We start from the raw sequence: 24750 nt of genomic DNA, 5'->3' as shown, positions 1-24750 counted from the left end.
TTTTTCTCTCTATAGTAGGTGCCGACCACCACAACCAAGCTCTGCCACACAGCTAATTTCGGGAGCTAAAGCGCTAGTACCAGCCCCCCGTGGTCGTCCCAGATATCGGATGTTGGTATCGAGACATTGCTCGGTTGCCTTTTGTAGTCAACGCTGAGCCATTAAACACCACCAGACAGAGCCACGAACGGAGCATTGAACTGAACAGTACCTTTTCTGCGTCGACCGGGGCGACTACAGGATCATTTCCTGGCACCGATTCTTTGTTTATGTGATTCGGTGGGCTTGTTTTCATCCATCCGCCTCGTCTCTCTCCTCCAAGAGTCGTGCCGCCCCGGCTGACAGCGTTACCGCTCGGGATGACAGGGCCCCGCCCTTAGCAACCAATCGGATGCCGAGGAGCTGGAAACAGAGGCAAGGCGCGTTTCTGATTGATTAGCGGCGGTGTCCATCAGCGTGTCGCTAGGGGCGTAACTTGGTCCAAGGGCAGGACACCTGCCAGGGAGGGATGCTGAGCGGCGCAGGTGCTGCCAAATCAAGTGATGAAAGGGCTGGCAGTGAAATTCAAAAAGACACCTTTTAACACGATAACAAGCACGTTTACAACAGACAGCTGCACAAACAAATGACGAGGTGACACATGACATAGTTAGTTTCTTTTGAGCATGTGTCTCTGTGAATGTTTTTTTTTTAAATCAGTAAAAAGCCCACATATGGACATATGTAAACAGCACTGCCTTTCATAAGGGGACGCCACTGCCAATACAGCAATGTAAAAATACAAAGTAAATTAAGTAAAAGTCCTGCTTATTTTTATTTTTTTTACTTCAGTGAAAGCACAAGGTTGAGTGTTAGAAGTTAAATTCAGCCAATAAAGTATTGAAGTAAAAAGACAGGTTTGGTCCCGCTGATATATCATTATATGACACCATTAGATTAAAGCCTCAGTGTCTAAGTAGGAGGTTTGAAATACGTACAGTTACATCCAGTTTGAAATGGAGGAACACCAGATAAATCTGAGGGGTCATGAGATGATTACTGGGAGATAAAGTACACTTCCCACTTGTTTTGCTTTCATTGTGTTCCTTTTAGCTTACAGCCTTAATATATAGTGTATTGCTCACACAAAAAGGCAAAAGGTTTAAATGCAAGTTTTGGTTTTCTTCTTGTCTTTGTTTTTTTTTTGTCTTTTTTAAAATTTTTATTTCTGTCATAAAACCACCATCTCTGTGAGGCATCAATAAATACAAAATTCACCAACCTGATTCCAATAAACAGAATGATACAGAGGAGACAGTCTCCTGTACCAAATTTTATACAATAACAAGAAAACGTGCACATGTATACAGCACGAGTGGGGGTTCGACTGATTGGTAAACTAAGCAGAAACTTAAACCACCATTTTTACTCATCTGTAGAGCGCTCCATTTCCAGTCCTTCTTCTCTATTACTAGTTGTCATTGTTTAATGATCGTCACACAGCTAAAGCAACTGTTAAAAGGCATATAATGCAGCAGTTTGAAAAAATGTTTAATCAAAATATGAATCAAAGCTAGAAAAAGTCATGTGACGTCTGACACGCCATATCACCCAATCTGTGAATTCAGAAATTAGACGCAGCATCACATGAATGTTTTAATCCAGAACAAGGTGCTCACTTAACAAGGAGGTCTGAGCAAAAATGGAACAACTGAGGAAAGAAGAGGAATTACAAGAGCACAGCAATTTAGTGGGAGGAAAGAGGGTGTCATAAATGCCATGGATGATTTGGATAGTATGTACACCTTAAACTGCATTATTAATGCAAATTGTGTCATAGAATATAACACAAGGACACAGACTTTAAACTTGACTTTGAATTTGCGTTTGAATTTGTTGATTTATTAAATGATGCAAGATGGATTTGGGCATTTCAAGTATGTATTAGTTTCTGTGCACGGAGAATGAAAACGGAGCTCTGATTTGCAGTTTCATTTGAATAACACCAGCATCATACGCAATTCCATGAATAATGTTTGAGTACAACATTTCCGACACTCCGAGACGCATTTGCTTCATTTGGAGACTGAAACCATTTATTCTTGAACCATTTCTCAGCTCACGTCTCGGAGCCTTGTTCTTCAGTCTCTCTGTAGAAAACAGTCTGTGACGGTGAGAAAAAGGAGACATTTGGCTGCTTGCCTCCCTCCTCCATAACCTCATTAAGAGGTCATTAAAGTAACAACCGACATATATGGGACATTACTGTCTGTATTCTACAAAAGCACTTCTGTCTAAGCACTTTTCTTGCTTGACTGAAGGCATTTCAAGTCCCTTGTGATCATCTTCAAGGTGCAGTTACATGTGCAGTACATGTTCCTTTCAGTCATCGTCGCCTTTTTGCTCTTTGCCTTTTCATTTCACTGCACCCTCTTCTGGAAATATATAAAATGTGTGGCCACATAAGCATGTAAATATGGGGGCAGCTGTAGCACTCTGTGGCACATGGAGTCATCCACCAAACACAGGGTTGGTGGTTTGATCCCCGGTTTCTCACACCCACATGTTTACAAATGTCAGAGCTTGGTAAAACACGGTAGTGCTACTGCCATGTAGGAGCTAAAAATGCAACGAGAAATAGGCCCATGAACCGCAGTTAAATAGATGCTGTGTACAAAATGGTCTCTCAGGCGTAGCGAGGATCTGCGCCGATCAGAGACACCCGCTGGAGGTAGGTTTGTGGGTGGCAGCAAGGAGCCCGTGACGTCTCCATAAAGATTGTGGAGGAGGTGAGGCTTTTGCGGTTCTTCTTCAAGGTGTGTCTTCTCTGCCAGCGACAGAGTAAAACCTCCACTTGCTCTCTGAAGAAGCTGGTGGTCAAAGTGTACAGGATGGGGTTCAAGGCACTGTTGATGGGAAGGATGAAGATGACAACCCAGCTGGAGATCGTGCCTAAAAGAACAAACAGAAAGCGAAGCAGTTGATATTTTAAAGCAGTATGTACCTGTAGATGTTTTTTATAAAGCTATTCCATAATTCACAGGGTGATATAGTGCTTAATAAAACATGAAAGTATTTATAAAATGTCTATGATAATGTAACCTGTTACATTTCTTACCAGGTATCTCCACTTCCAACAGTGAGAGGACTTTCACCAAAAATATGGGAATCCAGCAGAGGGCGTCAGAGAACACTATGAAGAAAAACCTGTTGGCCACCGCCACATCTCTGTGTAGTCTGCTCCTCACGTCTGTTGCATTAATGCCAGTTTTATAGATGGAGTAGAACATAATGGAGTAGGAGAAGACGATCACCAGGAAGGCCAGCAGGTTTAGACCTAAAGAAATGCACAAGTTAAAATGGCTACCGTCACTGATATATTATTATGAGATTAGCATTGATGCATCAGTGTGTGAGCATCATTTAAATGTTGTAGCTGGTTGAGGTGGCCTTTTTTTTTTTTTTTTATTACTTTGCATACAGTACAGTTAGGTACTTAAGTCCAGTGGTTCCCAACTCATGGCCTGAGCGCCCTGCAAAGGGTTACAAGGTAAATATGAGTCTGTGATATGATTAATGTGATAGGAAAGAAGAAAAAACGAAGTTCCGCTACACATATGTTTATCATATCTTTGAATATTTTGTGAAATAATGTGTGTTTGGGCCTCAAACAGAAGTCTAAATTTAATTCTGAGAACTTCGGAAGGGGAAAGGCCTCTTTGGTAGAGCTGCTAACAACACAGTAACATCTGAAGGGAGACAGGGGATCCAACTCGACTCTGTTTTTGTTTTTTCTAAGAGGTCACAAGCCAAAACATCAGTGTAAAACATCTTTAACAAAAATGTTTTGGAATAATCATGTTTTTTCAATGTGAAATCCTAATTGTGAAATCTCATCTAATTTATAAATAACTAAAGCTGTGAAATAAATGCACCTGACTAACTAAGCTCCCTTTGAAATATCATGGAGTAGCAAAAAAAAGCAAAGTAGCATAAAACTGACATCAATTACAAGTACTTTCTTTCCATCACTGCATAAATGTGCATTCAACACAATCACATAAACACATTTGAATTTTCAATGGATTTCATTCAGAGTGAAAGAATGACAAACTGCGTCAAAGCATGAATTAATTGAAAGTATTATGAAGCCTAGTGATGTAAATGCTGGCATCATTTAAGACAGAATATCAACATACATCATTCATCACTGTTGTCTCTGGAGCTCAGTGAGAACACTCAGTTTTATAAAGCGAGTCTAGTCATGCATTGTTGATAAGAGTCGTGGTGTTTTCTGTGTGCACCTGAGCCCAACCTGAGGAGCAATGCTGTTCCCTGCTCTGTTTATTTGTTGGCACAGTAATAATATGGAACAATGACACTTTAAAAAGGATAAGACTGCTATTGAAAATAAAATGAAAGAAAATGTATATTCACTTTCATGTCATGCAAGACTGAATGTTTAATTTGTTTAATTGATTTCTAAAATAACATTTCCCCTTCGCAGAATTCTAATTAAGTTTTATAGGGTTTTTTTCATTCACTGTAAATTCAGCTTTAAGTGAAAAACAAAAGAAAACGTATTCAATTTACCCAGGAAAATCCCTGTGGAATATCCTTTGGCAGTAGGTTTTTCTTGCCTGTCAGAGTGCAGAGGAAAGCAGACCCCATTACGTCCGTAGTAGTTCCCAAAGAGGTCCTCATTCATTAGGGGCACAGCAGCAATAACGAACCCCAGCAGCCAGATAGAAGCCAGGACCACCTCGTAGGAGACAACAAATAACATGCTGTGAGTATTTCAGACACTAACTTCTTCAGAGCTCACAATTAAAGTGATTGAGCACAATGGTGACTCAGTGGATTTCCACACTAACTTTTAATGAACAAATATGTACTCCAAAGTTTATTCAGTCTAGTTATTGCTTGTTGATTGCCAAGTAATTTCTACTCCTTCTGGCCTGTGTGAAAACAGGCAGTAGCTGTGCAGAACAGAGACCCTCTTTCAGTGAGAAGGATCACGTGTTGTAATGATGGGTTAACAGCTATACACGACTGTAACTTCAGCTGGTTGAGGATGCGTGACCACTGTGATGCTTCACTTTGTATAGTTTAACTTGGACCATAAATCTGCAAACCATCCACTCACAGTCGTTACAGAACGACATAATAAAGTTCTGCAGATGCACACCACTTTAACAACGGGTGGTATTCACAGCCTCTGATTAGCGAATGCTTAATAAGCTTCAGCATGCGATTAGCACTAGCATTCGGCCAGCGGGTTTTACGTTCATACAGATCAATTCGTATCTAAACACATTAACACACACTTAAAGCACAGAACTATGTATCACACAGATTTACTTACTGGTCTCTGAACGCACACATGGATAAGTGACACAGTGAACAACGTGAACAAGCACATGTGTTATAGGCGTGCCCACAACAAGGGCTCTGATTGGCTGATTCTCTCAGTCCGTATAATGACTAACACAGTCCTTCAATACGAGTGTAACATATACCCATTTTTGCAGTCTAAAAATATAGCTGGCATTGTGAACCCCCCTCTGACCTAAATCTAAAATTGCGCTTCATACATTCAAAGCCTTTTCGTGCTCTACCTTGCAGTATTCATGATCTGTTTTGTTGTCATTTCTAAATGCAGCCACAGCAAAAGCCACTGAGTGTCATTCAAAGTGTCCTGGCTCAGCAGAAGACTTACTGAATCATCTGCAATAAAATACTGGCTTATGGGATTTGCATTTGCAATCATTGCATTCTGTCTGTATTTACATTTAACACAGTGCACCAACTTTTTTGGAGTTGGGGTTGTTACAGAAAAACAAATCCAAAGTTTTCATGCCATAAGGTTGTATTGTTATTCTACACGCAGAATAACTAAAGTGAGCAGTGCAAACTCTGGATGCAGTCGAATTAGTTAACTGTAGAAATGCAGCTTTTATTGCATCATTTTTTTTTTATTGTGTAACTCACTCCTGTCTGAAGTTTCCCTGGGCGCAGATTGCTGAAAGGGAAGACGATGACCAGGAACTTCTCCAGAGTCAGGTAGGTGAGGAGGAGAACAGACACCTGACGGAAAAACACTCGCTATAAATAAAACAAAATATCTGTTGGCTCTGTTCTGTCATGTCTGTATGGTTTCAAGTGTAAAAATGTAAACCTGTTTTTAAAGGAGAAAAAGTTGGAACGACAGAAACATTTCACAGTGTAAACAATATATAGAGGTAATAAAGAGCTGGAACAAGCTGAAGTCAGTGAGGTATTAGATTATTTTAACAACCCTAAAAGGACTTGAAGAAGAAAAAAAGGGAAAGTGCAGTTCTATACCTTAAAGCTATAGTGCTGTAATGTTTAATAAATCTGTTACATATAAATCCTTGCCAAACAGGTTCACACAATACAGATTAAATGTACTTTACATTTGGTCCTATGGGAATTTGAAAGGGGATAAATTAATAAAAAATTTGCAATCCCTCAAGGCTTGTTTTCAGACTAAATGGATTAAATTCAGACAGTGAAACAAGATATTTCACGGGAGCTGTAATGCCTTCTATTTGATTTGCCATTCACAATTTATCCACCACTATACAGCTGCAACAGTAGCCTGTGATAAGAGCATACTTTTTAAATTACTTTTTTGTAATTACTCTCACTGGTGAATGGGGAGAAAAACATTCACACACAGGTTTAAGAGACTAGAGTGCTACCAGCAGCTTAAAAAGTAAACGCTGTTTCTGGTGTCTCACAAGTTTCATCTTTCAAGGTTGATTAGTGCGTCTCTATCTGCATGCATGTTTGTGCGTGTGGTTGCGAGTGGGAAATACACAGCGTATTAAAGTACCTCTGAGGAGAGCATGGCCAGGAATCCAATTGTCCGACACTCCACACTCTCCATCCACAGCAGGGCATTGCGATTGTACTGCCCACGGAACTTGACATCAAACACTCCAACGAAGAACAGGTACACACCCATGAGGCAGTCTGCACCTGGACGATAAGACACAGATGAGTCCAGTTACAGAGAGATGTGCCCTGCGGGACTTTGCTGATTGAGTCCATCTGTGCTTCCTGTAACCAAAACAAATATTTCTCAAAAACAGAACATTATTTTTACTCTTGAGAGAAGCCAAGAGTATCCATGTGTATGGGAAACACATGTATGTTTGGCTGCTGTATGCAGGTGGGTGAGTGGATGGGTGAGAAAATAGGTGAGTAATTGGGTTTAAGTAAGAATTAAGGAAGCCATTATGACAGTTTCTGAAATTTGAGAAACTTTTTAATGTTCCGGTTGTGCTTAAAGCCTGCACGATACAAATGAAAAACCAAAAATAAGAATATTAAGATAAAACATATGAACATATCATTTCTTCAAGGGCTGAAGCTGCAGTATTGTTTGAAAATATATTATATGAAAAAAAGGTTCGAGAGCAGAGTGAAAGCAGTGAAGCCTGGTGTTCTGTACAAAATTCAGATGGAGGAAAGAAGAGCAACAGAGTGTTCAACAGTGGCAAGGTTACATATTTAAATCTGACACAAAAGAACCAACGGAGAGTACGAAACTGAAACAAAGACAGGGAACACTTCATGCATGAAGAGGGAGAGAAGTCCAAAATATCAATTAAAAGGCAGACAAGGGATTATCTTTAGAAAAGCCGTTTTAAATGCACTTCCACCCTGTTAAAACGGTTTTATCTTTGGAAGTGTTTGGCTTTGGTTTATACAGCAAATAATGTGTAATTATTAGTTAGAATATGATTTTTTTTTTCTCTGTAAATTCAAAAATTTCTTTTGATCCTTTTTAAATACCGTAATTGTAAATATTGCAATATTTTTCTGGTAGAGTTCATACAGGTAATAAAGCAAGTAAGCATTAAAATATTTGTATTTTCGTTTCTCAAACACAAATAAAACACCTGTCAACAATGTATAAATCTATTTTGACATGAAGTCACTCGTTAAAGATAACCTTGTCAAAGTATGTAGGCACAAGTTATACTAGTTTAGATGTGGGTGTGAGTATTGAGGGGAGTAGTTCTGGGACACCTGGACTGCGGTTGAGCCGTCCCCAAGTGTTGTGGGCCGAACTTGACAAAACACCGGAGAAGGGAGGTCCCTACTTGATAACCCCATTGAGATACTGCACACTTTCCCCTTGTTACAAAGGCAGAAGACAGATAGTAGTATTGAGTCAGTTGACCCTTGCAGTGTTGTTCTGCATTAATACAGCCCTGTGTATGTATTTTAAAACTATAGTGATGTCAATGTTTGTAAGAATAACAGGCAACTACATTGCTAACACTTTCTATTTGGTCCTGAGGCGGATGTCAGCCATGAAGACCGGAGAGGGGCCACTCAAAGCCACAAATCACTTCCCTGACCAATTTAGGGACATGTTAATAATAGTACAAAACTGCTGCAAAAGTATTACCTTGAACACTCTTGTCTAATATTTCCAGAGGCATTTCTCACACACGTAGAATTTAATTCAGTGTGTTAATGTCCCTAAAAAAAGGTGATCCATTGGCTTCTATTCACTGCAAACTACAAGCAGCTCACTCTCTATTGCTTGCCTAACAAATTATGTTAATCGGACTGCTGCTTAAAAAGGCAGGTAAGGTATCCTCAAGTGTGAGGCCTTTTCCTTTTTCCTGGGCTTGATAATTGCAATCTTACAGTATAGATGAGGCACTGGGAAGACCAGAAATGGTGAAGTTTTGTGCCTCATTTAACAACAGATTTTTTTTTTTTTTTTACTTGTGACAAACATGTGGTTGATTTTTTTCACCAGTTTGGACAAGAGCACTTTTATTGCGCCCCCCCCCCCCATCAGATTACTACTACTCAATTAGCTTTTAAAGTTTGGCAGTGACGTATCTGTGACAAGAGAACAGCCTCCATTTTTATTTGCCTTCTGGCCTGATCATCATTCATAACTGCCTATATACTTTTACTATGTCATTCGTGGAAATTCTGAAAGAGAGAACAATATTTCCGTCAGAACCGAGGCCAACAGACTCCAATGCTTTTTCACAGAACAGATTGTTGTTGAAATATATCTCTAGCTTCACAGAGAAATCCCGTACATTTCCTATATTTTCCATGTCTATCTTAATGTGGACACGTGATCACATGTAGGAAACATGTGTCCACATGTTGCAACACATGATAATATGGGGAAAATATGTCACTCCTTTTTACAGCATGGCGCTTCATAAACATTTTTAACTGCTTCCCTACCTCCATAATACGTCTGCATTTGGGATCACTAGCCTAGGTTTAAACAGGGTTTCACAGATAATCCCACTGACTTCACATAGATAAATATATGTTTCACATGGGAAAATAAATGGGTTTCACATATGACAATACGTTTTATAACACCACAGGTGCCATATACAGTATATTCCCATGGGTTTCACATTTGAAAATGTATGTGTTTTACATTGTAACATACATGGATTTCTCATACAACACCATAGATTTTCACATATAATTATGTAGGTTTTGCACGTAATACCATAGGTTTCAAATGGGAATCCACATATTACACCATGAAAATGTCCCATGAGAAAAATACACGTTTCACTTGTGCTAGCACGTGCTCAAAATATTTCACATCTGGCTTTAACATGTTTTCACATTTAAGTTTGACACGTGCAAAGCCACATGTGATCATGGGTGTTTTTTCACATGTGAAATTTATGTTATTTTTCTCTTAGGATACCTCTACATGCAAGGTCAGATGCTAGTTTAATTACAGCATTTTGATATTAGCCTATGGTACACCTTTTGTTTGAGAGAGTTTATGGTGTGTAGGAGTGTGTGGTTACTCACAGCAGAGGACTTTGATGCAGGCAGCATGCAGGTTGTTCTCAGCACGTATCAGTGACCTCATGCCGATGACGAAGAGGTTACCAAAGCAGGTGATGAAGGCCATGACCCAGACAGACACCCTCAGAACTATGTTGGCTAGTAAGTCTTCAAAAGATGAGATGCCATCTGTGTTGGGCTTACAGGACCTGACATGAGGTGCATACGAACAGTACTGGAACTTCTTGAAGTAACTAGCAGAGGAAAGGAGCACATAAAAATATGAAGGGTGGCAGCAGGACAATCAATCAAATTTGAAGGGGGGGTCTATGTGAAAAAAAATTAAGAATTAAGAATTCTGTTTTGACACTTGTGTGCCAGGATTCTTTGTGAAGAATCGTACGTACATGTGGGACAGGTTCTTCATTGGCAGAAACATTTTAGTCTGAATATCAGGGATATCAATCCCCTCCAGCGCCCTGTAAAAAAACAAACAATGATTAACCACCACACAGGCTGCAGCAAGCAGTTTGTTTGAGTGTGCGTGTGCTTGAATTAGCATCTTGGTAAGGAAATTTTCAATTTTAAAAATCAAAGTGAGGACATTTCTGCATTATGAAGACATTCTGTACAGTCCTCATTACTTCAAATGTCTGTTTTGAGGTTAAGACTGGTTATATAGACTAAGGTTAGAATTGCATTTAGGTTTTGAGTTAGACATGTAGTTGTGTTGGTTAGGGTTCGGAATAGGGGCTGTATAATGTCAATGAGGATCATATGCATAGAAAGACAAAGAAGAGCATGTGTGTGTACTTACAGAGACTGAAGGTGTGTCAGGTGGTTGAAGTGGCTTGGGTGAATGTGGAGAAGGGGATTGTGGGAAATATTTCTGCAACAAGAAACTGCAAACTCAACTAATTTTGTCAGGATAAAATGCAACAAAAATCCAGATGTCTTTTTAAACAGAGAAAACAGGCCGACGATGTTCTGTGTTCAATCAAACCTGACACAGCATCCAGTTACTTGCCCCCCAATCATATTACACAAGTTCAAACTCAACTTTGCCTTACATTAAATAGATGGAGTTATGCCAGTGACCGCAACAGAGTAACAAAGCCTCACATCCTATATCAAAAGTACTTCCTTTTAGTAGACAGTTGTGGCATTGCAGCAACTATCTCTGCAATGCTTGAAAAATTGTCAATTCACATCCAACAACTTTTGAAGGGAGAGCATTAATCTGTGAGACCATTTGTCCGCACTTCATTGTGAAACGCATGTAAGGAAATTGTTAACCCCAAGGCTTTTACCCAGGGTTTGTCTCAGTCTTCAAATTCTGCTCTAAAGCAGCATTTTTTTAGTCTGGCTACAGATGAATGACAAAGTCTAATAAGGCTTTAGAAGAAAGCTCTTCACAATATGACAATAATTCACTGTTATCAATCAGTGTGACTTCATGGACATTAAAACCAGAAACTTCTTATGTGCTGCTGGTGCAAACATCACTTCTGCAGACAAAATAGATGTCCAATTATTCTCACAATATGAACCCACCAATTCAATCAATACATTCCCACCTTATTTCAAATTGGAAAACAACACCAGGAGAGAATACTGACTGGTTAGATACAACCAGGCACAAATGTCACTAAATCATATGAAATTTTGTCAACCTCCACACTTTTCCTCAAAATTACCTATTTGTTGCTTCACTTTATGCATTTATTTTCAGCAGGATAGAATATGTTATTGGTTTCTTCACATGTCTTAGTAAAAGAATCAACCAGACTACAGCAGCTCATCAGAAATGCTGCTGCCAGATTCCCTACAACATCAAAAAGTGGAGCATATTTCTCCAGTCCCTAAATCACTGAGCCGGCTTCCTGTCTGTCAAAGGAAAAACTTAAGAATCCTATTACTCTGCCATAAGACACAACAAAGTGTCGAGCCTAAGTGAATCTCTGATTTACTTGCATGTTATGAAGCATCAGACCTGTCAGGTTTACTCAGTGTTTCCATAATCAAAACTAAGCAAGATAAAGCAGCTTTTAGTTGATGCCCTCTGAGGAGCAAACTTCGCAGCAGCTCATTCAAATCAGCGATTTAAACATTATTGTTTGGTTTGGCTTCCCAACAAATTAAATATGCAACCACCTTGTGGTTTTTTTACAAATTTTTTTTTCTTTGCTTGTTTCTGTCTTTTTTATGTTTTCGTAATGTCTCTAAAGCACTTTGTGTCTGAATGGTACCATAAAAGTTTGCCATGTCAGTGGTTTTGTGGATCATCTTTCTTTCTCCATGCCTTGTTTACTTGTGTTTTCGTGCGTGAATGTGTCGAGGGGGGAATCACCATATTCCCTGGTGGAACATTACAGTCTGATGTGAACTTTACACACACACACACGCATGTCCTCGCCCTGGATAATTTACCACAGGTTTTCTTTGTAAATTTTAAACTGGCTTCAAAGATGTGAACTTTACACACACACACACACGCATGTCCTCACCCTGGATAATTTACCACCGTTTTTCTTTGTAAATTTTAAACTGCCTTCAAAGATGTGAACTTTACACACACACGCATGTCCTCACCCTGGATAATTTACCACCGTTTTTCTTTGTAAATTTTAAACTGGCTTCAAAGTCTTGAAAAATATGTTTAACTTATAACAATAACCATCAGTGACTCACAGTTTTAGGAGAGACTTTGAGAGGCCCTTAAAGGTGCTTTTTGGCAGCTCCCTGATCCTGTTGATGGACAGATTCCTGAATGTGATGAAAGAGAAAAAAGGAAAAACGCAGAAAGAAAAAAACTTTAAAATGTGCATATTAATTACAGTAGAATTATATATTTTACTCCTTCAAAACCAAAAGCTTACAGCAGGGTCTCCAGTTTTATTGGATTTGTATTGCAAGTTATTTTCTGTAAGAACTTGCAGAAAATAAAATGATAAACATATCTGACCATTATGACCTGTGGAAATCATGCAAGTATGATGTTAAAATGGTTTAATTGACTTTTTAATTCATTCTTGACAAATACTGACAGTATCGCAGCAGGAAAAAATTGTTCACTAACACCACTGCCACTGAATCTCTCTAAATGAACGTCTGGAGAGCCAGGTCTAAAAAAAAACATGGTTTATAGAGATTTCTGAGACTTCATTCATAGCTGCTGATTTTCCTATACATTATTTAATATTCCACTTGTGTGATGTCATATCAATCTATATCATATATTCTATCTAAAGTTTAATCCTAATGTTATACTGATTCCTGTTAAAACAAAACCTTTTCACTGAAAATGCTTCTTTTTTTTATTACTGTTTTATTACTGCATGGCGATTGGGAGATCCTTACAATCACCTCATCATGAGTAGGTCCTTTAGAGAAGAGTGTGAGGCTGATAAGAAAAATGCTGCTGGTTTTGAAATCAATTAAATTTGAGTTATGCTATGAAAAATACCCCCCCCTCCCTCAACGAGCATTAAGAAACTGCCTCCCTTCCAGAAGATTTTAAGATTTTAATATCCCCTGAGTATTTGTCAGTTGATTTAAACTGAATTGAATATGTGAACTAAATGACAAAGGTGCAAATGAATTGGCTGTTACTCACAGTTCGGCCAGCTTCCATAGAGACTGGAAAGTGTTTTCAGGAATTGTTCTGATCCTGTTGTCCATCAGTAATCTAACACAGGACAGAGCTGCTGTCAGAAACCATGCTGAATGGTGCAAAGTGCTTTTCAATCACCTGTGGTGGATACTTGCGGAGACTGGATGCAATCTTATTAACTACCCTATCTGAACACATTGATTACCAATTAACATCTGTTAACACTGACGCAGTGCCGACTTGACAGCTCTGCTTTAGAAAGAATAGCCTCTATATTGTATATTAAAATGTTCTAACCTTATTTTGTTTAAACACATTTTTATATTTACAATCAAGTGCTACCCTGAACTACAGAACCAAGCTGACAAGATTCACTTGTCAACATGACAGCTGAACACATAAAGGTGAACTGTGACTGAACTGTACACTTGTTCTGAAGCAGAGACATGACAGAAATGAGTGCAGTGTTCAGTGCTTTTCATCTGTGTGTCTTGCTGTTTTGCAAATGCAGTGCACTATAATTATCTGGATGAAGCACTCAAAACAGTAAAAAAAAATTCACTGTGAAACTCTGGACATTTCTCCCCCTAAATGGCCCACATCTTAGCTCCGTAGCAGAGCAGAACCACCGACCTAAAGTATTTTCAAATTGAGTAGTCTGAGGAAGCTGCAGCTGTTGTGGGACAACGCACAATAAGATAAGATAAACCTCGATTGATCCCAGTGGGGAAACTCAGTTGTTGTAGCAGCTTAAAAATAAATAATGCAATAAATAAAACAGATAATTAATAACAGTAAATTTATTTAAAAAAAACATGGAGCTATAATACAAAAAGAACACAAATAACAGGAGCTGTCCTATTGAGGCAGGTTACTAAATCAGGTCAAAAGTTTTAGAATTAATAAATATACTAGCTGTAGTGTTGGTTAACAAATCTATCAATATTCATCTGTTTAAAGAAGCATATTACATAAAAAAATATGCAATAATGGTCTGAAATTCCATCATCTCAAATACCTGTTATTATAATATCAAGATCTTTGGAAAAGACAAGGTCAAGTATGTGTCTTGGAAACTCCTAAAACCATGTGTTTCAAACATTCTGATTGTCATTATATTTTAGAGTACTCACAGAACTTCAAGCTTGCTACATGTCTTTAAGATAGATGAGTTAAGACTTTGAATCTGGTTTCCTTCAAGATCCCTGTGGCCAGAAAAAATGGGACATGTAACATAAAATGTACACTTAACAAGACACATATACAAGTCTTCACATGTAAATATACTACAATGTATAGTGAGTACTGTGTGAGTCCATTGTATTTGATCAAAATGACTTTTACTTCTATCAAAGTTTATTCTAAATAAGCATAAAGGAAGATATAAAATATGATATTTGCCTGGTATAACAGAGTGGGAAAGCAGGACACTGACAGACATGGTTTGCTTTGAAATTTAAATTAGTTGAGTGAGTATGAGCAGGAGCATGCTGCTAAAACACAAACACAAAACTGACAAATAGCATGAGGTCATTATGAGTGTCAAACTTATTCAGCTGTACATTCAGCACTGGCTAAAAGTAGCTGGTCGAGCTGACCGGGCAGAGTGGCATCATCTGAAGATGGCTCACAAGTCGTCAGGAGGAACACTCATGTGACCCCACCTCTATCTACCAGTCTCATTTGTCTTTGAGTATGCACACAAGCACAAACACACATCCACACACAACTGGTGAATTCTCCAGCGCACAAAGCATCTACTGAATCACACATATGCATTAGACACCTGCATACACACAAGGACACTGTCAGAGCAGACTCACAGCCAGTCAAGGGCAGGCATGTGTTGACAGAAGCTCGGATGAGGAAGCTGCTGCAGGGAGGTGTTCACCATGGATCTGAGGAGAGCGGGAGAACATGTTATTGAAAAGCTGTTTAGCTGAAGTTCAGGAGCAAGATAACACCTCAAACACGCTTCTTCTTGTCATATATCTATAAAGGTCTTCCTGTTTCAACTTAATTGATCTTTTCAATATTTTTTTTCATATTGTGCATTGTGCAAACAATACCACATAACCTTGTAATATAATGCTTCAGCTTTAACTGTAAATTATGGACCTATTTTTCATGTTGAGCACACACACATAATGAGTTTTAAAAATGACATGTTTTTATGTTGATTGTGTATTGTATATAATTGTGCTCTGTAAAAGTGTTTTAAAAGGTGCTGTACCAATAAAGTTTATAATTATTGTTATTATTATTATTATTATTATTATTATTATTATTATTATTATTAGGCTGAATGACCAACCAATAATTGTTAGCTGTAATTTTTTTCTTTTTCTTTTCAAGTCTATGCAGGTCCTGAAATGTGAAAATCAGTCTAAAACACTTTGCTTTGAAAAATAGGTCCATAATAAAGCTAGGTATATATGACTTGTAGTTTATGAGGTAAAAGATTAAACTTTATGGCATAAAATGTCCGGGAAAACAGAGAGAGAATGAGTCAAAAAGAGACAGTTTGTGGACACAGGTGGACGTACGACACAATCATTTCAAAGGATGGGACGTAAACAAAGAATTATATCATAATTGTACAAAGAACAATAGCAAAGGTTAATCCAGGTCAGTGAAGCAGAGACCGGCAATAAAGAGAGTTCACGTGTGATTATTTTTAAATTAGTGCACTGCTTTAGGACTTAAGTGTTTTTTCCATTTCTGTGTTGAGGACTTTGGGGAGATTTAGAGATAAATTGACTTCATGGCTTGTTAAGCAAACTGCCAGGAGAAACTCCATCACAATATTTGTAATATGATTGTAGCAGAGATAAGATGTGGCGTGCAATGAGGTGTGAAATATTGCAAATTATAAACAACTAAGCTATTTAACAAGTATGAAAGCACTTGATTTGTTCTTTGTGTTGACAGTAAAATTGACTGAAAGAAACATCCTAAAAAGTCACAGCATTTGAAATTCCCTGAAACTCAAACAAGACACATGAACAAGGGGTACATTCTAAACTTTAATTCCATATAAGCACTTCTTTAAGTTGACCAACAGTTTACTGAACTCATAGATGTGACTGTGTGGTCTGATTAGAATACTTATTTTCCATTACTGAGTTCGCAATTATCCTTTAAGAGTAAATGTTGGTTTTCTTAACTATATTCCTATTTTTATACGCACAGATAAACACAGCTGAAAACTAATACATTTCTTATCACAGAGAACTCTGAGGGTTTAAGATTAGAAATAAGCCAAAAGCTAAAATAGGTGAATTTAATGAAAGAAAGTAACAAACAACAAAAAAAAACATTGCAACTCACAGGTACAGGAGAGACTGGAGCCCAATGAAGGTGTCCTGGGACAAGCTGCTTAGCGGGTTATGATCCAACATCCTGCCATAAAAAAGCAAACATTTTAAACCATGCAGTCATTTGACATCATGGACAACAGTCTTCTTCATGTTCTTGCTAAGAGTTAGACGAGAAGATTAATACCACCCTGTATTTAATCTAAATATCTGTGTTTTTCAAACCCAAATAACCCCATTTTGCTTTGCTTTCTGGTGAGTACTTCTTTTCTGGATTTTGTTTTTTGTTTTTTTTCTGGCCAATTGTTCCGAGTGGGACCAGAAAGAAAAATCATAAAAATCAGATTTCCAAAAGTTCTCATATACAGTAACATTAGGTCTACTGTTTTGCAGCTGGTTGACATTTGGGTTTCCCAGAGCAGTGAAGAGCACAGTATCACCGATGAGTTTCTTCGAACTGGTAGAGAGCGACAGCAACAACAAACCTGAAATGATCCACAGCTCTTAATTCCATTAGATGAAGATAAACTTATACTGTATTTGTTTCATGGTGCATTGACATGTAATTCCATGGAAAAAATTAAACTCATTTGACAGCTGAATCTAGCTTACTCGTTCTGGGTGACAATAAACCCTTGCAGTTCTCTGTCATTTTGTTAACTCCGCTGATTTTAAGGACATCAGGGAGGATTTATTTTTAGGAACAAACCTAAACCACAAATTTAACAGGAAATCCAGATGTTATTATGGATAAAGCAAGCATTTGTATTTCAAATGAAAACAAAACAAAATCCTTCACTCATAAAATATGTGTTTCTTCTTGTTCCTACAGTTGAATGTTTGAGCTTCACTGTGCAGAAAACTCAAAGGCTTTTTTCACATTCAACCGCTGACGACGGAAAGTTTCTCTGTGCACATTGAAAATCAGATTTTAAGCGGCCGGTTTTTGAGCCGGATTGATGACATCACAAAGAGTTTGTAAGCCGATCCTGGTCCAATTCAACTTCACAAGTATGATGTGGAAACTTGAAACCTATGGTGCATTACACTGAGAATGGATTTTACAATGAAGTATGAGACGTCCAGCGTCCAACAGTTAAAGTTTGGAAATGAATTGTACTGCATAATTATAGATTTTATAGATTTTAGTTTTATTGCACGAGAAGGAGTACATGGGATCTTTATAAGGTAATTTGAATTAATTATTACTAAATAATAAATTATTATTATTCAGTGTAAAATATCTTACATCTTTAAGCATATGTGGAGAGGATCTTTAAAAGTAAAACCAGATAAAACAGAGCATGAATATCCCACACTGACACAAAACAACTGCAAAATCTACTCTGTGTGTCTTTGAATGTGGTCTTTTATGTTTCAACAGTCCCACAGTGTCCTTTCTCTACATTTATCTGACATAACTCAAGCAGAGTAGAAAATGGTACACAATAACAATTATGTGTACTGAAGGTGCTTGTGTGTGTACGTGCATGTGTGTGTGTGTGTGTGTGTGTGTGTGTGTGTGTGTGTGTGTGCGCGCGTGCGTGCGTGTGTGTGTGTGTGTGTGTGTGTGTGTCTGTGCATGTGTTACTCACAGCCACTCCAGTTGATGCAGATGACTGAACACACCAGGACTAAGGGAGGATATTAAGTTCTCACTGAGAAACCTGAGAAAGTGTGCAAAGCACAGAAAGAGAAGGGACATCAAAAACATACATAAAACACATATGTTTTAAAGTAACACACAAAACACGGTCGAGCTGAAATTATGAGCTGATGAGCTGATAGTTATACCTCGGTTACTGGGAGCTTGAGTGGCTGTCATTTTAAAGACTTGAAAAATGTAATACAAAAAATTGGCAATGCTTGTTACAGCGCATAGTGCACACCTATAGACAACATCTAGAATGTATCACTGTGGTTCAAACAAGTTAAATATCCGGACCTTACTGCATTTATTTGAGTAATCTGGAAACATGACACATTGGTTTTAGTTACAAAATTGAGCAGGCATCTGTGGCCTCCAATAAACATTTTGTTTATTTCATTTAATTATGTGCGTAGTCTCAGATTTGCAGTGTTTACTGTCATTTTTAATTGCTTTCCTCTGTTTAAGAAATAACCACTTCAAAATGTCTCTTTGAGTTGCATCTCTTATAATAACCACCCTACATTAATAAATCAATAAAACCAAAAAACAATTTGCTTTTCAACATATGAAAGAGAAACTAAAAATAAAGTGAACTGAAGGGGGAAAAAAAAAATCCAGATTGTTGTTTCAGGGCCGATTAATGTATTTAAAGAAGTAAACAGGATACTTACAACCTCTTTAAACTGTGCAGGTCACTGAAGGCGTGTTTGGAGATGAGGTTGAGGCTGTTGTTTTGTAGAAATCTAAGTAAAAATAAAAAACATTGTCATTCAATTGGAATTTTAACACTTTAGTCACTGATCTTACTTGTTCAAATAAATGTTATTTCCACACACATACACACGTTCTTGACATAAGAAGAGTGTGAGAAGCGAATAAAACCATATTGTTAAAGTTATAATTGTCCTGGTAAAATATATTGAGAGCCTGCCAATATAAAAATGTCAAAGGACTTTCATTTATTATCAAAATATTTATTGTTAAAATTGTGATACATTTAATTAACCAACACTAATTGACATTTCCATACAAAGATGCACTTTAGTTTGTAGTCTAGTTAACCAAATATTATATAAAATGTAATCACACAAATGGAGGTGAGGATCTGGTTGTGCCTCTGCTTTTTTGCAGTTGCAGTTTTGTGGCTCTTTATTGTGTGGCTTTTATACAGTGGTTATCACAACGCATTTGCAATTCAAGTGATGACTGTATTTAAATAATACAATTCTATTAGTCGTTGTAACAGAATAACAGGAATCTGCTTAATCATATTTCAACAACAACAATGATAACAGAGGTACATTATAGTGATATTGGTGCATTTTTAGACACTCATTAAATTCCTTTTGGCTTTGATTTTATTGTTGCGGAAACATGTTTTTAAGGCACTATCAGACATATAAATAAAACAGGAGGAGCACAAATATATTTCACTGGCAAGAGGAGTGTCGGTGATTGGAATGATTAAGAAAATGACGTGAATAAACAAATAAATTAAATCCCAGAGAGGCTGAGGATTATAATTTGTTCTCTGTCACAAAATACTGATTTATATTTCACAATAAATAATTTTTATTCAGGATGAATATGAGCACTTTTCAGTCTTACTCTTAACACTTAAAAAGTCGCACTTTGACTTCATCTTTACGGTTCTGGGATTGAATAATTTACACAGTTTCTATGTTTATACTTTATAGGAAACTGTTGCTGTGCTTGAACATACACCTAATGAAGGTTGTGCAGACTGTAAATTTACAAGATAATAGAGAGAGTTTTGTCTTCTGTTCTTTCTTGGAAATCAGGGAGTCATATCAATGTGGAAAACAAATCTACTGAATAAAAACATCACATCAATTCTCCTTTGGTAGAGCCATATTCACATAAATGTGATTTTAAATTGCTCTGTCTCTATTTATCTTTTTTTTCTACAATTGTATGGATGTGCTTTTCTATTTCAACATTTTCTGAATAGTTCTGCGTACGAACACTGAATGTAGAAACACAAATAATGACTGAACCAAACAAAAGTGTATATTATTTGGATTCCTACAGCAGCATAAAAAATACTCACAGCCTTTCAAGGGCAGTGTATTCTGAGAAAACGTAATCAGATAACACTCGGATTCCATTGCTCCTCAGCGACCTGTAACACAACCCATGAAATGGCACCATTAGAAAAATACAGCACACAATTTGCATAAAGAGACAGCCAGAGTGCAGATAAACAGCGAAAGAGAGAAAGGATGAAAAGGCTTACATGTGCAATTTGCAAACACTTGAGAACTTTAAAAGGTCCACTGTCCTTGTATCTGAAAAGGTTACTTTAAGGACAGGAACACAACACAAAGACCACTTACCCTGAAACACACACATGTACAGCTCAAGAGTTCCTAAAAGGAAATAAAGTCTTGGCAGATGAGCCCAACAATTGTCAATAAAATCCAATTAAATGTGTTAAAATGTCTTTTGTGTCTGTTAAACCACCATGTTATTAGGGTATGCAAAAGGCTTGTACTTGTTAATTAGTAATGAAGATGTTTATCAAATACTTTCTAAGCTAAAACAAGTGTAAGTGGGTTGTGTAAAGCAGCATGGGCTAAGATACCCTCACTTTTAGCAACTAGTGAGTGACGAGTCACACTGCTCAGGATCCTTTTTTAAATTGGTCCTCTTAAAGCTCAAGCTGAAATACTGTAATCCTGAAGTCATCTCGGTTGGTGAGAGAGTAGACGCTGCCTGTACAGAATCACAAGAATACTAAACTGATTTTGATGTGTAAGAAATCTAATGTTCCCTCTTAATAGTTCTCTTAAAAAAATAAATAAAAATAAACTAATGGATGTCTCACTTACAAAATGCCTCAGTATTTAAGTCACCTTTAATGATGTTGTGGTCAGCTCTAAACAACAAGTCTGTTGTTGAGCTGTGAGAGTAAAGGTAGATAAACAGGTCCACTGAGAATAGGAGAGAGTAGGAGGCTGTTGACTTGAATGAAGGATTAAAGATTTGGAGGATGTGACATGAATGGATACGATTAATGTTTTGTTTTACATCAATAACTACGCCACAATAAACAGCTCATATCTAATATTCAAAAGCTCAGCGGGAAATTCAAGTATTTTACTGCTTCTTAGGCAATCAATAGCATGCAGCTTTTTCACTGAGAAATCTATTTGCAGAGAATGGATGCTGTAATTGAGCAATTAGGTTTCAAACTAGTGTGAGTTTTCACATGGAGAGAAGATGAGAGAGAGTATTTCAGTTGGGAAAGTAAAAATAACAATCTATTATAATAAAACTCAATAAGGTATTACATTTTTTATGTTGTATAATTCGTCATTATTCGTTTTACTCAGAGATCAATCAGGGTCATTCAAAAGTGGTGTCAATTTTTCCTGTTTTAAAAAAAACCTTCCACAATCAGTTTCCATTACCTAATTAATAAAAGACATAAATCAGACAATGGATGAAGTACACAACAAACGAAACAATGAAGGTTACGCTGGAATACTTAAACCGGGCCATACAAAGTCCTTGGAGACCAAACCAGTGAACAGAAAAGGATAATGAGATTTTGAGTTGTAAATGAAAGAAGCAAGAGAAAGAGACACTTATTCACTCCACTGCTGAAAGTTATGCAGAGTCATACCTGCACAATAAATATGGAGCAAGAAGCAGAGAGATGGCATTTTGGTGTATTTAACTGAAGAAAAAACACATTTGATTCATATGCCAGAGTTATGTTACACCATGTTATTTTATTGCTTTTCTATTATATTATAATTATAATTATAATTATAATTATATTATATTATATTATATTATTCTATTCTATTATTATTTTATTCTATTGTTTCTATTATTGCTCCTGTATGTATGCTGCTGTGGCGAAAAAATTTCCCCTCGGGGATTAATAAAGTATATACCTACCTACCTACCTACCTACCAACCAGAAAATCACACAGGGTTAGATTTGTACTAATATCACATTATGTCAGTGTAACACAGAAAAGAGTGCTTTTGAGGATGATTACATTGGGTAATTACAATAACCACTCTGAGGAAAATCAGACTTATTCACGGCGACTGTGTTACTTAACATGATATAAAACACAAAGAAATGCATACAGGAAAAAGCATGCATGTACAAGTACATGCTGTTTAAATTTAAGATGCTGTGATACATTGAAGAGTATAACTTTGTAATTTTCACATAAAAGAAGCTTATTCACCTGGTTTGGTGGAACTCAGATATGTGAATAAATGTTGGAATAGCTCTCGGACCCTTTTATTTGATAATGTCGCTACCGGAGGAAAAAAGGTTGGAGAGCACTGCTTTAAAGTTATAAATGGAAGAAAAATAACTTAAACTATCCCTCCCTAGCTAATCCGCAGACAAGTCTAACTCTTTTTTTAGCACAAAATGACAAAATATTTGTATTCATCTTGACTGTCCCGCTGATTCTGGGCGCTGCTTTCGTGACCCCTAATCTCTGGTTTCACTTTGAGGTTATGATTTATGCAGCAACAGCTTTTTTTTTCCCCACACAGGAAGTAACCCAGTTGAGTATTGCAGCTGCAGACATTAACCGGCACTCACTAACAACAACACATTTTCTGATTCCCATTACAAAGTGTGACGTGGGTTACAAAACATTCGCGTAAGCACCAGATGTTAACAGTTGGGATTACTGTCACTTAAAAGCAAAAACAGCTGATAAAAAGCAATGTAATAAAGTAAACTCCGATCATGGAGTGCTCAAATGAAAAAAATGAAAAATAGCTAAAAATAAAAGGCAGAGAAAATTAAGGCATTACTGTGAAACAGTCAAGGCAACAATATTTCTTCTTTTTTTTTTCCTGATACTCCCTCTGTCAAAATCCTGTTTCATTAATCATAGTAAAAACACACGCATTCTTTACCAATTGCTTTTGTCATCTTGGTGACTGTTAGAAGAGTCTTACAAGATTAAATATGTTGTCCATCAGTCCCTCTGTCACAAACTACTACTTTCAGAAGAGAAATAAAAACCTCAATGGTCAGCATTGTACGTCTGAATCTTCAATCGGAAATCAGATCCTAACCTAAAATAACCTCATTAGGACTGTGAAGACCTATTTGAGATCTCAAATTGGTAGACACCGAGAAGCTGGGCACGTACGCACACACACACACACACACACACACACACACACACACACACACACACACACACACGCACACGCACACACACGCACACACACACACACACACACGCACACACACGCGCACGCACACACACACACACACACACACACACACACACACACATATATATACTTAAATTTAATGATGTAAATTATGGGGCTTTGCACCCACCATGTGCCCATGTGAACAGGATTACGTCCCCACAACATGAAAAGTACAAAAGCCCATTTATAGTTCACAGTCAGAGGACACTTACAGCCAGGTCACGTTTGGAGAGAGCTGGGGAACATCCTGCAGGTTGGCCTCCACACACTCAACATCTGTCTGTATGCAGTCACAACTGTCTGGATACACCTGCAAGACTACACACAGACACATACACACACTTTACGTTTTCATTCAATGAATTTCATATTTAAAATTTTCATTCAATCAATATCATTTCAATTCTTTTTCTATGGAGCCTTTCTACAAAATACAAGTGCTCATATGAACCATAACATGAAGACAAAATATAAAATATGTCAATACCGACTGCAGTTCTGTGAGTTCTATGCAGTGTGGTATCCAGCTTTTGGTATATAAGCAGATCAATGAAAACGCAATTAAAGTTGCTGCGGATTAATGTTTGGTCCATCTTTTGTCCACAGTGTCTTCACCACATGACATCACAATTACAATAATCAGTACATTTATTAGAGACAGTTACAATATCTGTATCTTTTGCTGCATGACAATAAAAATAATTTTAAAAAAAGAAGAAAAAAAAAAGACCTTCTCCTAACACCTTTGTCACATCTGTCTGTGGTCTAGCTGTTGCTTGTTAATAATAAGTTATCTTATAACTTATTATAAGGGGGGAAAAGCCGAGTGGACACGGCACAGGAGGCGGAGACCCAAGCTCAGATTGGGGGAGGTGACAGAGGGAATCCACTATCCAGTGCAGGTGCTGCAGCCACGAGGCTGACCTGCAGACCATCAGCTAATTGGAGTGAGTGAGTATATGTTCACAGAGCTGAGCAGCGGAGAGAGAGAGACAGACTGGCCAGACGGACTGAATGGAAGAAGACTCCAAGGATCCCCTGCACCTGGGAGAGGGGCGGCGTCGGATGGGAGGTAATACAGCGGACTCATCGCCCTCCCCTACTCTGCCCTAACAGGACGGAGGAATCAT

At 37.6% G+C, this 24750-nt stretch overlaps 2 protein-coding genes across 2 annotated transcripts in view; both read right to left on the bottom strand.

Moving 5' to 3' along the window:
- The window catches only part of fryb (furry homolog b (Drosophila)), a 56152-nt gene extending 55823 nt beyond the window's left edge, over positions 1-329 (bottom strand). Inside the window, exon 1 of the mRNA XM_069720487.1 lies at positions 212-329. The gene's annotated coding sequence lies outside the window, so the exon portion shown is untranslated. The remainder of the gene's footprint in view (positions 1-211) is intronic.
- Positions 330-1624: 1295 nt separating this feature from the next.
- Positions 1625-24750, bottom strand: part of rxfp2a (relaxin family peptide receptor 2a) — a 34986-nt gene continuing 11860 nt past the window's right edge. The window contains exons 4-20 of the mRNA XM_069720130.1: positions 23833-23938; positions 20460-20531; positions 19060-19131; positions 18333-18404; positions 16751-16822; positions 15244-15318; positions 14554-14625; positions 13424-13495; positions 12499-12573; positions 10625-10696; positions 10215-10286; positions 9832-10061; positions 6839-6984; positions 5971-6066; positions 4573-4741; positions 3098-3316; positions 1625-2931 (exon numbers count right to left, since the gene is read on the bottom strand). Coding sequence (XP_069576231.1) covers positions 2666-2931; positions 3098-3316; positions 4573-4741; positions 5971-6066; positions 6839-6984; positions 9832-10061; positions 10215-10286; positions 10625-10696; positions 12499-12573; positions 13424-13495; positions 14554-14625; positions 15244-15318; positions 16751-16822; positions 18333-18404; positions 19060-19131; positions 20460-20531; positions 23833-23938 — 1958 coding nt within the window. The 3' untranslated portion in view covers positions 1625-2665. The remainder of the gene's footprint in view (positions 2932-3097; positions 3317-4572; positions 4742-5970; positions 6067-6838; positions 6985-9831; positions 10062-10214; positions 10287-10624; positions 10697-12498; positions 12574-13423; positions 13496-14553; positions 14626-15243; positions 15319-16750; positions 16823-18332; positions 18405-19059; positions 19132-20459; positions 20532-23832; positions 23939-24750) is intronic.

Source organism: Brachyistius frenatus, unplaced genomic scaffold (genome assembly GCF_029030835.1).
Source record: "Brachyistius frenatus isolate BFR_SWC_R1_liver_20210118 unplaced genomic scaffold, ASM2903083v1 Contig_5, whole genome shotgun sequence".
Lineage (NCBI taxonomy): Eukaryota > Metazoa > Chordata > Actinopteri > Embiotocidae > Brachyistius > Brachyistius frenatus.
The sequence above is the reverse complement of the archived record's forward strand: the minus strand, read 5'-3'. Positions and strand labels throughout refer to the sequence as shown.